At 39.0% G+C, this 18,739-nt stretch overlaps 1 protein-coding gene across 1 annotated transcript; it reads right to left on the bottom strand.

The window, feature by feature from the left end:
- Positions 1-234: 234 nt before the first annotated feature.
- On the bottom strand, positions 235-18,424 carry me3 (malic enzyme 3, NADP(+)-dependent, mitochondrial). The gene is made up of 15 exons (XM_034128750.1): positions 18,250-18,424; positions 17,585-17,820; positions 11,400-11,533; positions 9,306-9,455; positions 8,599-8,674; positions 8,095-8,256; positions 7,031-7,134; positions 6,706-6,815; positions 5,231-5,328; positions 4,976-5,089; positions 4,291-4,396; positions 3,529-3,671; positions 2,639-2,812; positions 1,743-1,841; positions 235-1,665 (listed from the first exon to the last, which is right to left on the bottom strand). Exons 2-15 carry the CDS (start codon positions 17,813-17,815, stop codon positions 1,504-1,506), a joined length of 1,863 nt encoding a protein of 620 aa, XP_033984641.1. The 5' UTR covers positions 17,816-17,820; positions 18,250-18,424; the 3' UTR covers positions 235-1,503.
- Between the last annotated feature and the right edge of the window lie 315 nt (positions 18,425-18,739).

Here is an 18,739-nt window from a genome sequence, read left to right as displayed (position 1 = left end):
TATGAACACATGATCACTACTGTGTAATATATGTTTACAGATATAATTAATAAGTACAATACAAGAAAAGCTCAAGTTTCATTTGTGGGCCGTATTACATTATACTTTTTGAATTTGCTGAGGGCCAACTCAAAATGTTGTGGTTTGGACACCTCTGCACTCGAGTATTTCATGCAGTCATTTTTTCTCAAAGAGACTACTAAAAAAGGAAAAAAAAGCCAGGACTCTCTCACGTTTAGTTGACAATTTTATTCAAAAAGTTTCATGTTCCCTTTAAAAACTTCAAGCATATCTGTCGGTACTAAAGCTTGCAGAGCATCATGTTGGCTAGGAGTTAAAGACACAGTAAAATATACAGTTCATCGATAACTTTTGGCAAAAACACCACAACAAGCATAGGGCTCTGTACAAAACTAGAGGAATAACACACCATTGTATACAAAAAACTGCTTTTTCTGAACACATTCAAGAGAACAAAAGTGCTTTCCATCCAGAAGAACGGACTCTCGCGGGGAAACAGAATGGCAGGCTGACTGTGGAGTGTTTTAGTCTCGTGAACAGATGGGAGTGTAAAATTGGAGAAGTGGCTACAGTGTCGAACCACATTTGTCTTCTTTGTGAAACCACTGAACAATGGTTTATAGTCAGAACATGGGACAGTGATGTCCTGAGGTCACACAGGACGAGGCACTGAGAGGTTCTGTTCAAGGTTTCAAGCTACAAAATGAGTCATCTGTAGATTTCGGTCAAGACAACAGGAAGCATTGTGCATTGCTGTGAGAATCTGCTCTCTGATTTCCTGCATTAGCTCTTAGTCTTCTGTCAAAAATGAATTTAGCGTTGCGTAAACAGCTTGACAATCTAATGTGTATAGATTTAGTTATAGCTAATGACATTTGATATGCTGGGTGTGTATGCAGCTGAGAGTATTTCACTCATTCAAACCTTCAAACTGGTACAGAGAACTGAAAAGACAACAATTAAAGCTCTGAAAGAGGAAATAGCAACTTGTACTTGACAATATGTGTCGTAGAGAATAACAGTTTGGCATCTATTATATGGATCACTGTACGTCTGCAAGGAGGGCAATAACATATTAGAGAATAATTGGAGGTTTCTGGGTAGAGGCGATGCATAACTTGTACTTTACACCACGGCAGCATAGTAGGACGGAGTATCAGGGCCATTTTAGGTAGAAACAATTTTTAAAAAAGAGCTGTTGGAGGAGGAGGTTATATTTTGAGATAAAACTTGTAAATTTAAGAGAAGAAAACCCACAAATTCACAGGAAAAATATTGTAATATTCACTGAAATCCTAAAACCATAAATCGAAGTTCAGAAATCATAAAGCCACACATTTACGAGAGAAAAAAAAAACGTTGAAAAATAGTGGGGTTTTTCTTTTTAATTAAGACACTTTTGTGTAGTTTTATTTTTTCTTCACCTGCGATGGCCCTGATACGCGGTCGTAGCATATTGATTTAAGGATAGAGATAGACCAATCACACGTCCTGCACGTTCATGGCCTCCTCCGGCCAGCTGTAGTTGTCCAGAGTGAAGGAGTCGTAATCTGGGCTGTAAATGTGAGACAGGACAAACGCCTCCTTGTCTATTGGCTCAGGGTACAGAGAAGCCATGTTGTTTTTGTATGCATAGTTGACAATCTGGCAAAAAAGGAAACGAATTAGATTTTTGAATTCCCCTCAAAACTTCAAAATGTAATAGTGCAGGAGTCACTGACCTTCACTGCGATCTTGAAGGACACCTCTCTGATGGTGCTCAGAGGAGGGTACAGCCTCCCCTCAGCCAGGTTCTCCTCCGTCACCATCTCAGATATCGCCTGGAACAATAAAGATGATATGACCAATAAGGAGAGTAAACGTTAGGTCAGGTTGTAAAAGTTACTCATCTACAGTCATAAGGGTTACAGTTGGCGGTTTAGGAAAGGGGAAATACATCTGTTAACAATGCTCTCTTAAAAACCACAAGACAGAGTAATTTAACCTTGCCGAACTCATGAGTCAATGGTCTAAATATATATACATATAAATATATATATGTATGTATTTACACATACATATCAAATAATATATTATAATATATATAGAAGATGGATATATATATATTATTCTGAAATGGACCAATCTGCAGAATGAGGGATTCTATTTTTGTACTTTTACTTGAGTAACATTTTGAATGCAGGACTTTTACTTGTAACAGAGTATTCCTACACTCTGGTACTTTTTCTCAAGTACACGATCTGAGTACTTCTCGCACCTCTGTCTACCTGTGTCACCATTGGTTGGTGTGTTAACATATTTTGTGACTGGTTAATTTGAACAATAAACAAAAATAACTTGTTATTGCCGCTGCCCTGGTCCCTTCCATCAACTGTAGGTAAAACACACACTATGGATAAGTACCTCATAAAATCACACTTCAAAAACGTATGTATCCCTTTATAAATACTACAAAGATGTAAATGTGAACTAAATGGAGGAAAATCTAGCTGGTGTCAGAGCTAGAGTTTACACTACAGATGTTATTTTACAAAACAAAAAGTGTATTGTGTCACAAAATCACGTCCTCCTTATACATATTATGGAATCATTGACGTGTGGTGACTGAGGACATTACCTCTGCTGTGGTGAGAAAGATGTCGTCAGATATGTGGCGCACTCCACAAGCAATAACGCCCAAAGCGACTCCGGGGAAGACGTAGGCGTTGTTTCCCTGGCCGGGGATGAAGCTGCGCCCGTCAGCCAGCGTCACTTTGTCGAACGGACTGCCACTGGCGAAGATGCCCCGGCCCTGAAGAAGAACAGAGAGGAAGAGGAGGATAGCAAGGAAACACAAAGAGAGAGTGTGAGTCACTTCAGTGGAAACAACAAAGTGTCCTTTGATTTGGGGGGCTTTTGGTTATGTGACTGCAGAGAGCTGAAATGTAAAAGTGCACGTGGATTCTTTTAGCAGTTTGATGCAAATTCACATACAATAAATTGCAGTGGTGTGCCAGAAAATGTAGCAATGCATCAATTCAAGCCAATAATACAATAAATACAGCTGGGAAAATAAGACATATTTCAAAAAAGAAATTTCAAATGTTTGAGGAAGAATATGCTGCTTTAAAGGTGGGGTAGATAAGTTTGAGAAACCGGCTCGAGATACACTTTTTGTTATATTCCATGGAATGCTCTTAACATCCCGATAGCAATGAATATCTTAAGTGCTTTGACAACAAATCCATAAAAAATGTCATCTGTGGAAGCCGTAGTACTGTAAAAAGCACGACCAATCATTTTAGCCGGCCCGGCTAAAATAACTGGATGGCCTTCCATCTGTGCACAAACTTATCTCGTGCCCTCATTGGTCATGTGCGCGTTCGTGTGTGTTGGAGGAGGGGCTCTGTAAGGAAGTGGCAGATTTTTCCGGTTGTGTATTTTCAAATTCTAGCGATCTCGAGCCGGTTTCTCCAAAATTACCTACCCCACCTTTAATGTTTCAGCTTCAATGCGTCTGATGTGTACCTCAGTGAGGTTGTAGCACTGCTCCGCGGTGCACTCGGCCTTGCTGGTGGGATTACTCAGAGCGAAGATGATTGGCCTCTCGTTGAAGGACGCCATGCCTTTAATGATCTTCTCAGTAAAGGCTCCTGGGATAGCTGCCACTCCTTCATGTTTAGGACACAGGAAATAGGAAGAAGAAAACCCGTCAAAACACATTTCAATGAGACAATAAGAAAAGATGGCTCAGATTGTAGGACTCACATGGGTCTATTATTATCAAGTACAAATCTCCAAATTGCAGGTTGTTTTGTCCGACTGATTTGTTTCAACTTTTAATTATTCAGTCATCTTTCATTTTTAAACACAGAAGATGTTAGCTGAAACAAAGACATGTTATAGTTGTTATTAAAAGTCTGGGAATATCCTCCAGTTTATTATACATGCAGTGTTAATAATAATAATAATAATAATAATAATAATAATAATAATAATAATAATAAACTGAATTTATATAGCGCTTTTCATAGTCTCAAGATTTGTGTTGAAATTAAGAATCATGACTGACATTCACATCTAAAATCTTTATGAAACTTTGAGTAAGTTAGTTGGTTTGGAGCTAGTTGTTATTTTGGAGAGACAGCATTCACCTGTTACAGCTTTCTCTGTTTTTCCACAACTGATCAGGAATGACCATGAATGGGCGAAACAAACAATGTGAGTAATAACAAGTCTTTTTATTTTCACACCGTTAAAAACCACGACGTGACCTTTAGGGAGACTCACCGATGATGGCGGTGGGTTTGACGATTTCCACCACCTCCTCCAGGGTCTTAATGTGCGGGTGATCGTGAGCAAATTCCAACTTCTCGTGGTTAAGGTTGCCTCTGCCCTAAAGTTGAGGAAAATCAGAAACAGGATACTTTATTTTCCAGGGGAGAGATTGTTTTTTTTGACAGTTGCTCCATTAAAGAAAACAAATAAATAGAATAAATAGAATAAATAAAATAAATAAATAAAATAAATAAAATAAATAAAATAAAATAAAATAAAATAAATAAAATAAATAAAATAAATAAAATAAATAAAATAAATAAAATAAAATAAAATAAAATAAAATAAATAAAAGAAATAAAATAAATAAAATAAATAAAATAAATAAAATAAAATAAATAAATAAAATAAAATAAATAAAATAAATAAAATAAATAAAATAAATAAATAAATAAAATAAATAAAATAATAAATAAATAAATAAAATAAATAAAATAAATAAAATAAATAAATAAAATACAATTAATACAATTAATACATATACAATTAAATAAGTATAAATGTTACAGTATTGACAGTTGTGCATTTGAATTAATAGAGGTATTATATAAAAAAAAAAAAAGAAGTGTTTTGTGATTTTTTTTACACACAGGGCGATTTATAGATAGAGTGAGCTAATGGCAGTCTCACACATTACCTTCACAATGAGCCCTCTGGAGTCCACCATCCAGATCCTCTTGGCAGCTTCTTCTCTACTCACTCCCTCTTTAGCCATGGCCATCAGGAGGAGGTGAGCAATACCCAGAGCAGCCTGAAAAAACAAAACATAAGATAACCAACATCGACCTCTGCTGGTCAACTGAGTGGAACCTCATCTCTTAGGGATTACAGGCAGCTCTTTTTATTTTTATTTTTTAACAGAATAAAACCCTAGAAAGCCAAATGTCCTCACCTCTCCGGCCCCCTGGAAAACCACGGTGTGATCTAAGAGTGTGTTCTTGGTGATCTTCAGAGCAGATAGGATCCCGGCGACAGCTACTGAGGCCGTGCCTGAAGAGAAAAAAGGGAAACACCTTTAAGAAATGTGAGGATAAACGTAGCTCTAATTTAGACTGTAATCCTCTGAATACAAGGTGGGCCCATTCCAACCTTTTTAATTCCAAATTGTTTAAAATGTAGCTGCTTGACTTTTATCTGGAAAAGATTGCCAGGCCACATTAAAACGGCCCTTTTCCCCTTCAATCAATCAAGCAATCAAAGCTGAGCTAAGGGGATTATTTTAAGAAATAAAAACAGAATTACATGTTACATTACATTACATGTTAGATTACATTACATGTTAGATTACATTACATGTTAGATTACATTACATGTTACTTGTTAGACGCTTTTATCCAAAGCGACTTACATACTCAATACTGTGGACAATCCCCACAGGAGCAATTTGGGGTGAAGTGTCTTGCCCAGGGACACAACGACATGCTGACTGCAGTGGGGTTTGAACCTGTGACCCCCTGATTTTGTCACAATGTCACTAGGCTGTCATCGGCTGTTGATTTCAATATCATGGACACAGACTGAATTATATATCCATAAACACTGCATCATTAATCATATGAATAAATTAAGAGGATATATTTAATCATTTTAAGAATACATAAAAGCTTCAGTACAATGTTTTTTTTATAAAATGTGTATAATTTCCTCCTAACACCAGCAGGAGCCAGAGTGATTACCAAACAGCTCCAGCAGGGGGGCTGTGGAGCTCATTTAAGGGAAACTTTGCTTCTGCATCCATTACACACATGATCTGAGGTCTGTCTTCCAGCATATTTCATGCAAAACCAGTCCCTTTTCTGGGCTTTTACTTCAGTGTTTTTTTTTTAAATCTTAAAGTGAATCTCTGTGGTTAACTTTAACCTTGAGAAGTGAGTTAGCAACGCAACTTTTGCAGTGTTTTTACTAAATTGGAGCATACCCAAAACCGCCAACAAATCCTGGATTTAATTTAATTTCTGTTCGCAAATATAAATTACCAAATTCATCAAAAGTTAACGGAAAAGCTTGTTAATGAGTTACTAATGATATGAGCTCCTTTAAAAATCAACTGTGACAGTATCTATGATCATATTCATGTTGATGCTAACGTGGATTATATTAGTAATTTATAAAATCATTTTATATTATTCTGAGATTACATTTTAAAACATAATCCATCTTCTGAGAATGTGGCATTTATGGTCAGGAAATATTGTGGGAAAACTAGTCTTGAGGTCATGTTGAATGTGTAGGGGAAAAAAAAGTGTAATTTTTTCTCCCATTTTATATATTTGTCTATGATTTTAACACAAAAAAGAAATAAGTATTGTGTAAAAAGCTAAATGTATAGCACTGGTTGCCTGAGGGAAGCTGTAAATATCAAAGTACCTTGGATGTCGTCGTTGAAGGTGCAGTATCTGTTCCTGTATTTGTTCAGGATGCGGAAGGCATTGATGTTGGCGAAATCCTCAAACTGTATCAGACAGCTCATCCCGTACCTGCAGAGCGACAAAGACACATTCGAGATTCAAATTCCAGAACTTTATCATTATTACGCAAGCACAACATGTTGAAGTACATAGTGGTTTGATTATCACGCAAGTTTACATTGCACATACTCCAATAATGACAGCACAACAGTATTGTCAGACCAACAAAAAGGCTTCAGTATTGCCACCAGCAGATTCTTTAGTCATTTGCATTTTCTACTCACTTGTCCGTCACTGCCTGCATGAACTCATCGACCAGCTCGTCGTATTCCTTTCCTCTGATCCTCTTGTGCTTCAGTCCGATGTACAGAGGGTCGTCGAGCAGCGCCTGCACCAAGAATCAATCAGACAGTCAGAAAGACAACTTGAGATTGCATTTCTGTTCAAGAACTAATCAAAGTTAAAGGTGGGGTAGGTAAGTTTGAGAAACCGGCTCGAGATACACTTTTTGTTATATTCCATGGAATGCTCTTAACATCCCGATAGCAATGAATATCTTAAGTGCTTTGACAAAAAATCCATAAAAAAAATGTCATCTGTGGAAGCCGTAGTACTGTAAAAAGTACCACCAATCATCTGAGCCGGCCCGGCTATAATAACTGGATGGCCTACCTGCCTGTCAGCCTTCCATCTGTGCACAAACTTATCTCGTGCCCTCATTGGTCATGTGCGCGTTCGTGTGTGTTGGAGGAGGGGCTCTGTAAGGAAGTGGCAGATTTTTTCCGGCTGTGTATTTTCAAATTCTAGCGCACTCGAGCTGGTTTCTCCAAAATTACCTACCCCACCTTTAATAGGTCAAAAAGGTCTAATAGGTCCTGATTGGCTTTCAAATATCAATAACTGAAGGGGTTAATGGAAGATTTTAGTTTTTCTTGTGTTCTACAGCAATGTAAAAAGCAATTTTCAACTTCAACTTGCTCTACACACAGAGTTGTTGTTTGAAAAGAGAAGAAATTGCTATTAAATACATTTTTGTGACGTGTAAATATTTCAATTCAAATGCCCACACTTATAAATGCTTATTGGGGTAGCTTTAACTATTGCTTTCAGAAGGCTTACAAAGCTGATTTGTTCAAGTAACTGAACCATGATTGGAATCGAAAGCATAGAAATAGAAACAATGGCCCAACCCTAATGGACCCTATCAGGTAATGACTGATAAGAAAAATCAGAATCAGAATCAGAAACGGGTTTATTACCAGGTAGGTTCACACGTACGAGGAATTTGACACATAATGAGGCAGATATAAAGTCATAAAGCTTTCTGCAGCTCTGTGTTTAAACACACCTGGTTGTTGGTGCCGACGTCCAGCAGCACGGGGAGGCACTGCTGAGGCTTCACCCCCCCGCAGGCCGTGTACAGCGCCAGCTTCCCAACGGGGATGCCCATCCCGTAACCTCCCAGGTCCCCAAGACCCAGGATACGCTCCCCGTCTGTCACCACAACGGCCTACACACAGAGAGAGACATTAGTTGTTGATACCGAGTGGTGCAGGACTTACTTGGGAATGAGTTAGCATTTCAGCGCTTCCATTCGTCTTGAAGTCAATGAGTTTTTGGCTGAGTTTTTGATCAGATGCCTGAAATAAGGTCTGTGGTTAACACAAGCTTAAGATATTTGTTCATGCACAAAATACATCAGTAAATACTCCACTGGTGACTGACTAAAGTAAACATCATCACGCAGAACAGTGGTGACCTGAAGTCATGTGACCTACTTCTACCGATTGCTTAAATAATTATAAAAGTGTAAAGTATAATTTCTCAGGCACAAACATTTTTACATCTGTACCTTAATGTCTTCTTCAGGCCAGGAGTTGAGCACGGTGGCGATGTGGCCTTTATCATGGATGGTGATGAAGAGTCCTCTGAAAACAGAAAGGTTGTAATTTAAAGGCAGCAGTGTTGTTTGTGCTGTACGGCTACATCAGGGTTACAGATCTGACCCAATTATTTTGGGATTTTTTAGTTTTCTTTAAGTTTCCTGCACGAAAAGTTAGTCCATCACATTCATTAGATTACAGATACAATAGATAAGACATACACAATTACACAAAAAAAACAAGTTAAAAGGATAGAAACATCTTGGAAAGTATGATATAAGAATATTATGTCTATTTACTGCTAAATGGGAATTTTTGTATGACCACACACTCGCAGTCAACCACCTAACTGTGATTTGTTTTTGCTTTTATTTTTACCCTGCATCCCTATCACCTGTCCTCAGTTCACCCACCATTGGATATAATTACTCCTCAGTGTGCAGCTGAAACATGATATGAATGCTAATGTCAAGTTAACAAATAATGATCTTGTTATTTTGTTAGTACAATGCAATTGAGATTAGATGGAGAGGAGAAGATGGGCCGGAAAATATATTTTTTCGAAAACATTTAAAATGGTCCTTAGATGAGAAGGTTAATCACAATGTAAGAATGAAATAAAACCTTGGTAAATAGTGTTCCCGTGCAGCTATGGTTTAGATGAGATGAATCTCACCGTGGTCTCCTGAAGGCGAGGCCGTACTGCTGGCAGGCCAGGCCCACCGTGGGAGTGTAGACGATGGGCATGAACTCCTCGATGTCAGAGGTCAGGACTCTGTAGAACAGCTTCTCGTTCCTGTCCTGCAGCGTCATCAGCAGGATGTACCTGAGACAGAGAGACACACCACACATCAGGATTTATGTTATAAGAAAGGTAATTGTAGTTGTGCTAAAGTATTTCTGCACGATTATCATCTGTCTGGAGCCAGACGCATCATAGAACACTATGCATGTTTTGATATGGTTATTCTGTGTATGTGTAGTCATGGTGTTTATACAGGATGAAGTTCTTTGGAAAATTATAAATATAAATATTTCTATTTTTTAGGTCTTAATTTCTCAATATATTACAGGGTGGTTTAAATGGTCAAAAATAAAAATTATCATCCAGTATCTACAGATGGGATGGCAGGGATTCTGCAAGTGGGATATACCTTCCAACTTTAAAGCCATATTTAACAGATATGTGTCACTGTATTAACCATTTTGTATCCTTGTTCTTCATCAAATAAACACTTAAAGGTGGGGTAGGTAAGTTTGAGAAACCAGCTCGAGTGCGCTAGAATTTGAAAATACACAACCGGAGAAAATCTGCCACTTCCTTACAGAACCCCTCCTCCAACACACACGAACGCGCACATGACCAATGAGGGCACGAGATAAGTTTGTGCACAGATGGAAGGCTGACAGGCAGGTAGGCCATCCAGTTATTTTAGCCGGGCCGGCTAAAATAATTGGTCGTGCTTTTTACAGTATTACGGCTTCCACAGATGACATTTTTTTTATGGATATTTTGTCAAAGCACTTAAGATATTCATTGCTATCGGGATGTTAAGAGCATTCCATGGAATATAACAAAAAGTGTATCTCGAGCCGGTTTCTCAAACTTACCTACCCCACCTTTAATGTGTGCACATGTAAAAATGTGTCTTTGACTGTCTATATATATATAAATATTTGCACACATATTTTTTATATACATTTGTTTTTATATTCGGGATTGTGGGAAACGGTATTTCGATCTCTCTGTCTGTACACACAAACTGGAAGATTGACAATAAAGTTGACTTTGACTTTGATTTTGTTATATTCTTGAGGTGCAAACAGCTCGCGTAACTGCTAGTATGGCTTCAAACTTGTTTGTTTAACAGTGTGACATGTTGAAGTGCACATACAAATTCTGCATTCATGAGACAACTTACAGTGTAAATATAGACAGGAGATATAGACAGTGTGTGTGTGAAGGTGAGACAGCTGAATATGTATCTGCCTCAAGGACTCACAACCACTACAGGATCCCCAAAAGTAAGGATTTCAAGTAAGTTACCATACTAAAAGCTGTACACAACGGTAGTGTATTATACTGTATAGCAATCAAATAATGCATCAGCATAATACAAAACATTGAGTATTTCATATGGTAATCTTGATTTTTTTTGTTATGCAAATCAAGCTATTAGATTCATAGGAAGAGACAGACAGAATGTATGACATGCATCAACATCCCAGAAAAGACTCAAACCAGGGATGCTTCAGTGATGTTTATGTAACTACTAAGCCACGGGATGCTGCTCAACAAATATTTGACGTGACACTAAATAATCACACGCCGAATGACAACAAAAGATGTGCTAAAGAAGATTTTGACCAATCATATGAGACAGCATCTGATTGGTTGAGCCCATTCAACATCTGCAGCTCCTTAACACGCATTTTTATAAATGTATGAAGTGGTTTTGGTTACACACATGGAGAGGATTCACATTTTAAATATATATGTGAGGAATCTTAGGGCCCCTTTTGCAATATGTTGGGTTTTTTCCTTTCTCTGTTTTGTTATAGTAGCCCTACTAATTATGTTGTGTTGTATTAAACAGTCACTTGCGTATAATATCAGATTCGTAGGAGCTGTGGGGATATTGAGACGAGGTAAATATGAACTTCTTACTTTTATCACTCTTTAAGTCGGGTTTTGGGAATTGATTTTTCTGGGGTTTATCAGTTACTTTTAAAAACATGTTCTTATATTCCTAAATCTCTGTTCTCTCACTTGTCCAGAGGGTTGATGCGGGTTTCGTAGCTCTTCATGACACGCAGCACCTGCACATCCTGGGAGAGGAAGCATGGTGGCAGCAGGCCGTGGATGCCCAGCTGGAGGCGCTCCTCCAGAGTGAACGCCATGCCCTGCAGAGTGGAAGAGACGCGGTTATACAACAGGGAGAGTTTACACAGGTTGAAGTCCACTGAATGAATAAGAAAGCAGACCTCAGTGACTCATGTGTTAGTCATGCCGTTTTGAGGTTGGTTATGACTCATTCCCACGCCCAAATAGAGTGGCATTTTTGATGTTTTTTTTGTCCAAATATAGCATTTTTGTTTGGGAATAGAGCAAACTTTGAAGTGTTCTTAGGATGTTTGTAGCTTTGAGCAGTAACACATCACAAGGTGCAGCTTTTATTCTGAAAAAGCAACCTTGTACCCCCCTGCTTTCTGGTTATGGTTAGAGTCACTCCTCTGTCTCAGCGTTGGCAGATTTCCCAAAGAGTGATCGGAGGGGAGCGTGAGGTGTAATCTATTTATTCTCTCCAATAGTGTGTGAGCCTGAACTCACTCCCCTGTCAGCTCCATTTCTCTTTCCTCTTCCTCGCTGTATCGCACTCTGAATTTACTCTTGAATCTTGCACGTCAGAGGAACAAACACTGACCTACTTGAGGATTATACCTCCTTCCTAGGCCAGTTTGTGTTTGTCTACTGCAGATCTGTGAATTTAACTTCAAATGTCCCGTAAAATGATTCATGCTGGTGTGAAATGTGACACCGGATAAGATATGTAGTTGCTAATAGTGCCCCGGCATACGATCATAACGTCTACAGTTGTTCCACAAGCTGCATGCTTTCCATTAGGGAGTATTTTTAAGATACATGGCCAACAGTTTGACAACACTTTACTGTGCAGCTGCAAGAAAGAGCATGGAGGACAAAAGGTCTGCCTGCCAGAGGTCATTACAGAAGATCCTCTGATACAGCAGATTATCATTAGACAAGGAGAAAGAATGATTGTGCACAGCAAAGTGTTAAACTAATCTAATGGGACTGCACAATGTGTGTGAATGTGAATGAGCAATAATCATCAAAGGAAGTACGATGTCAATGCGACAATCATGCTCCAACTTTTTTAGTGATTGTTAGAAAAACCCCACCTGGTTTTCATTTTCTAAGACTAACCGAGAAGAGAATCTTTCCAATACAATATATTTACTCTAATTTTAGGGTTCTTGGATACCCAGTTTGTTGCTAGTGACTGAGATGCAGGGTGCACCTGTATCCAACCAACATTCAAACAAGCCTTGCTACTCGTCAACCACACCCTGAAAATCAGCGACAAACAAAAAGAGTGTAAAAAGAAACGTAACGTCAGTTGAATGAAAATATTATGTCTAATGAAAGAAAAGTGTTGACCAACAACAGGTACTTGTTCGTCATCTGGTGATAATTTCTCAAACATATATAGCAGAAACAAAATGGCAATGTCCGTTTTTCCAATATTATGTACGGTGGCCCGGAAGTGCAAAACACCACAGCATTTCAGAAAACACCACAGCATTTCACATTGGACGGAAAGGGTATTCCTTTAGGGAGAACACTTCTTGTTTGTGATTGGACAGAGCCAGCCAGAGAAGCACTGCTGTGATTGGGTGTTTTTGCTGCCAGTCAAGAAATGACGCTTCGTGATTGGTCAGCACCCGAGCGCAACATGTCCCAACACATCAACCGTTAGCTGTTAGCACACACTCAGAGCTCACAGCTCCTCATATCTGTTCAGAAACTGGACAAAAGTTAAACAAGTACAAACCACAGACTGTCTATGTCATGGCGAATACAGTCGCTGCTTTATTTATGTCTGTATGACGCTGTTGTGAGTTTGGACGGAGCAGCTACAGGTTAGTTTAGCCTGATCGATCCGCCCCCTCTCCAGCACGTCTTGTTTGAATGACAGGAGTAAACACTGACAGCTGCGGTGAAACTCGACAACAAAATGAACATATTGACCGTGATTTAATTGTAATACACGTTTCAAAGTGATGCCGAAGTAACTACATACTGATACCGGTTAGTAAAAACCATGAATTAATGCTTTGACAAGTCTGCAGACAAGACGGCAGGCGAAAAGCTTTTAAAATGCGTGTTTTCTGAATGGAATCGGATCCATCAGGCTAAACTAACCTGTAGCTGCTCCGTCCACACTCACAACAACGTCATACAGACATAAATAAAGCAGCGACTGTATTCGCCATGACATATACAGTCTATGGTTTGTACTTGTTTAACTTTTGTCCCGTTTCTGAACAGATATGAGGAGCTGTGATTAATTAATTCATGGTTTTTACTAACCGGTATCAGTATGTAGTTACTTCGGCATCACTTTGAAACGTGTATTACAATTAAATCACGGTCAATATGTTCATTTTGTTGTAGTTGGTATCTCCCATAGGATTTACATGGAGATACGCCCCGCCCCCTCTCCAGCGCGTCTTGTTTGAATGACAGGAGCAAACACAGCTGACAGCCGCCGTGAAACTCGAGCGATTAGAGCGATGCGAATATTGGGTAGTCTACCATAGTATTTACATGGAGATAAGCCCCTTAAAAACCATGAATTAATAAAGCATTAATTCATGTTTTTTTCGCATCGCTCTAATCGCTCGAGTTTCACCGCAGCTGTCAGTGTTTACTCCTGTCATTCAAACAAGGCGTTTTGTGAAATGCTGTGGTGTTTTCTGAAATGCTGCGGTGTTTTCTGAAATGCTGCGGTGTTTTCTGAAATGCTGCGGTGTTTTCTGAAATGCTGCGGTGTTTTCTGAAATGCTGCGGTGTTTTCTGAAATGCTGTTGTGTTTTCTGAAATGCTGTTGTGTTTTCTGAAATGCTGTGGTGTTTTCTGAAATGCTGCGGTGTTTTCTGAAATGCTGCGGTGTTTTCTGAAATGCTGCGGTGTTTTCTGAAATGCTGCGGTGTTTTCTGAAATGCTGCGGTGTTTTCTGAAATGCTGCGGTGTTTTCTGAAATGCTGCGGTGTTTTCTGAAATGCTGCGGTGTTTTCTGAAATGCTGCGGTGTTTTCTGAAATGCTGCGGTGTTTTCTGAAATGCTGTTGTGTTTTCTGAAATGCTGTTGTGTTTTCTGAAATGCTGTAGTGTTTTGTGAAATGCTGTAGTGTTTTGTGAAATGCTGCGGCGTTTTGTGAAATGCTGCGGTGTTTTCTGAAATGCTGTTGTGTTTTGTGAAATGCTGTTGTGTTTTCTGAAATGCTGTGGTGTTTTCTGAAATGCTGTTGTGTTTTCTGAAATGCTGTAGTGTTTTCTGAAATGCTGTTGTGTTTTCTGAAATGCTGTGGTGTTTTCTGAAATGCTGCGGCATTTTGTGAAATGCTGTTGTGTTTTCTGAAATGCTGTGGTGTTTTCTGAAATGCTGTGGTGTTTTCTGAAATGCTGTTGTGTTTTCTGAAATGCTGCGGCATTTTGTGAAATGCTGTTGTGTTTTCTGAAATGCTGTTGTGTTTTCTGAAATGCTGTAGTGTTTTCTGAAATGCTGTAATGTTTTGTGAAATGCTGTGGTGTCTTGCACTTCCGGGCCACCGTAATTATGCACCCCTTTAGTGTCTTGTATTTGAATGGAAGACTTTTACATGTAAACGTCAAACGCAAACATGGCCGAAGAGAAAGTGATGGATTACCAGCGCTAACATAAACCCATCCGAGCGAGCAGGTAAAGAGGCACCAAAGTAAACGCATTAAGCCGACTCCTAACCAGTGTGTGTAAACAAACGAGAACAGAGAAAGGCTAAATGAGGGGGTGAGAGGAATAACCTGCTTAACCCTCGTAATGGCTGCCATCCAAACCTTATCATACATTACTGTAAAGTTACAACATAATAGTACCACACATAACACGTGTTGCATTTATATGGTTATGAGCTGATTTAGTCGGACATTTGAGAGGTCACTGCAATCTGGCCCGTTTACAGAGAACGAGATCAGGGTCAGAAATATGGCCTTTCTTAATAAATACAGTTAATATATCCAGTAAAACTGAAATCATTTGTAACTTAATCGATTTGTTGAATGACAGAGAAAATATCGGCGTCTATTTTGATATTCAATTATTTTTTCAGTCATCTTTGTAAGCAAAAGTATTAAAAAAGACATCGATTATTATTATTCCAGCCCCTCAAATAAGGATTTGCTGATTTTCCATACATCACTTTTAAGTACATTTTGGACTTTTGGAAGAACAAGATTAAGATGTCCCATTCACCTCATTAGAGTTGTGATGGAAATGTGACGATTTGGGGGGGGTTTCATAGACAAATTCAAAATGTTTTAATGATACAAATAAAATAAGACTCATTGATAATAAATACAATCCTTAGTTGCAGCCTACGTATGTATCCCCTATACTGTAGCTATTCAGTGTTAGTTATCATTACACAGAACCTGTGTGATAGTGGTAAATATGTGTAAAGGTCAAGAAAGGGTTATTGAAAGTGAACATGCTGAAGTCTGCTCAGAAAACATGTTTAAGAACACCCTAACATCAAGTAACATTAACTTATTAAAACGACTATTTTACATCTAAGTGAGAGTCAAAAGCTCAACTTGCTGACTGTTTCCTCTGGATTGCCCTGTGAGTCCGCGTGTAAATGCTGACTGGGCACCAGGAACTGTGGAAGGAACTGTGACCGACTCTTATCAACCCAAATTAAAAGCCATAAACTCAACTATAGTGTCTGTATCCGTCCTGCTAGCTAAGCAGAAACATGTACCCCCTGTTTGAACTGACTTTGGAGAAAATGCAGTAAAATGACCTCTCCACACTGTGACTGCAAAAGACAGATGTAGAAAAGGACAGAACCATAGGAGAACCATAGATATCTCCAGATGTGGTTGCTTTGCTGCACCATGTGGTCCTACTTACATGGTATACTCTGTTTATATATTTTCTACCACCATAACACATGGTATGCACGACATAATGTAATCCGAGACACAGTTATGTGAACACAGGTTAGATTTCGATTTTAAGTTTTATATTTTCACAACAAATACTTAAATACGCATTTCATATGTAAATTTGAAAACATAACGCCGTGTTTTTTTTCAAGAATGCATTATTTGACGTTTTTCCTTAGTGTTTTTTCACCGTACATTACATTACCACCAGGCCTGAGGCACTCAAATTCACATTGCATCTGCACATGTAGTGTACTTCAAAACTACAGACTTAATTTATGAAAAAAAAGAAAAATATTCAAATTCTAGTCACTGAAAGGATAACCCTAACCCAGGGGTGTCCAAACTTTTTTCACCGAGGGCCACATAAAGAAAAATATACCAAGGGCTGGGCCACTCACTAGAGGCGAGGTATTTTGCCTCTTAAGTTCAGTAATAAGTTGGAAAAATCAATCCAATGTAGGTCAATTGTTCTTGATACTTGAAAATGCTGTAAGGAAAAAAACAGCCTACATCACAGCTCTCCATAGGGTTTGATTTATTTTGTTTGCAGCTCATTTCTTAAAACAGAAGCTTCAGATTGCTGATAAGAAGAGGAAATATGAAGGGTATATTTCAAGGTTATGTAAATGTATTATTCGGCTTTTTTCTTATCAACTTAGATTTGTTAGAACATGTTTTCAACTTTAATTGACTGAATTGATTTGAAAATTGGGCTTATTAACACATGAATACTGTGTAATAAATTTGAACATAAATATTTAAGAAGTACAATATAAGACAAGCTGAAGTTTATTATACTTAAATCATTATACTTTTTTAATTTGCTGAAGGCCGATTCAAAATGGTCAGCTGCCATAGTTTGGACACCCCTGCCCTAACCCATCTGAGAAGTCTCTTGGCACTTATTTGGGTCATTTTCTCCTAGAGACGAAAATACTAGTGCTTATTTGATTAATATTCATGAAAAAGAGTGCATTCATTCATTCATTATAAGTCTAATAGTTGCTGCCACATATTGTATACGGATTATTTTGTATCTAACTGTTCTGTTGTGCTAAACTCATATACAGCCAAGAATGTCCTAACATGTGGGCATCAGGTGAGTTTCCACCCTCACCTTTACCTGTTGTCATGTCTATGAGAGAAAACATGGAACATTGCTTGCAGGTAGGCTATTTATTGACAAGGACAGAAAGTGGGATGTGGGAAAACACATCCACTAACCTTGTTGAGGTGTGGGTTTCTGGTGATGTCGTATCCCCGCTTCTTGGTTGTGACGCTGGCCTTAGGACTGGTCCCGGAGTGGCAGACCCGGACAGCCTGCACGGAGGCCGGCATGCCCGCAGCCTGGAGCCCCGGGGAGAGGACCGGGGACCCGGAGAGGACCCTCATCCCGCCCGCTGCTGCGGAGCGTCTGCACAGAGACAGGGCGGCTCTTCCTGGGAGGGAGTTCATGCTGCCTGCAGGCCACCAGGAAGAAAAACACAACAAAGTGTCAGTGAAATCCTGTAGGTGGAACAATACAAGTCACCTTCTAGTTCAGGAAAAGGACGCATGACCTAGAGATGACACACATACCGTGAATAACACACAACTTATTCCTGTCAACAACCTCCTTCAATGTGAGTGAGCATTAGCAAGCTGAGTCACAGCGATAAACAACAAGTTGCATACAAAATAGACAATACATTGAAAGATATTAAGGAAATAATCAAGCCGATGTCTTCAGTGTGTTGATATTAACAACATGTATTGTTAGGCTGACTTAGCTCAGTTGGCAAATGTTAGCTGTCCGCTGTTTTTATCTTAATTAAACATTTTCTCTACGCAACTTTCAGCACAGTTGCTAATGCTAATTAGCAAATGGCTAATATCAGAGTTAGCCTCACCTGAAAACGATGTATAGCTGCTTCTCCTCTGACTTCAATCTTCATAGGAGGCGTTTCTTTGTCCAGTGCTCGCTTTAACAACCAGTTATCAGTGGCTGTTGTTGTGGCGGATCGACAGATAACAGCTGTTCTAGGATCCGTTGACTTTGAAGGTCTCACTTCCCTGCTGGATCCACCAATCAGAGCGCAGCATGCGGGCTGAGAGGCGGTACAATCCCCGTCCATCTCCCTCCTATGATCCTGTAAACACAACTTCAGATTCAACATCTGCACTCAAACTGCTACTCAACTCTCTTTAAATAGGTGTCTCACTAAGTCAAAGAACGTGCGTTTAGTCTATAGTGGCTAATGACTGTGGCATTGTTGAATTTCCTGGCTTGATTCTGTTTTATAAGAAGAAAAAAAGCTGTGGAAAAACTGACACCCCTGAACTCCAGCGTTTGCAGTCTGCAGATTATCAAAATAGACTCTGGTTCCCCCTGCTGTCAGA

Source organism: Trematomus bernacchii, unplaced genomic scaffold (genome assembly GCF_902827165.1).
Source record: "Trematomus bernacchii unplaced genomic scaffold, fTreBer1.1, whole genome shotgun sequence".
In the NCBI taxonomy this organism is placed as follows: domain Eukaryota; kingdom Metazoa; phylum Chordata; class Actinopteri; order Perciformes; family Nototheniidae; genus Trematomus; species Trematomus bernacchii.
This window is presented reverse-complemented; position numbering and strand designations above follow the sequence as displayed.

Bases quoted from the DNA above. Each gene is read 5' to 3' on its own strand.
- me3 (XM_034128750.1), bottom strand. From the start codon at position 17,815: ATGAACTCCCTCCCAGGAAGAGCCGCCCTGTCTCTGTGCAGACGCTCC. The intron at 9,456-11,399 runs GTGAGAGAACAG...TCTCTGTCTCAG, and splicing joins CGCATCAACCCTCTGGACAA to GTACATCCTGCTGATGACGC. The intron at 8,675-9,305 runs GTGAGATTCATC...TTCTGTTTTCAG, and splicing joins CTCGCCTTCAGGAGACCACG to AGGACTCTTCATCACCATCC.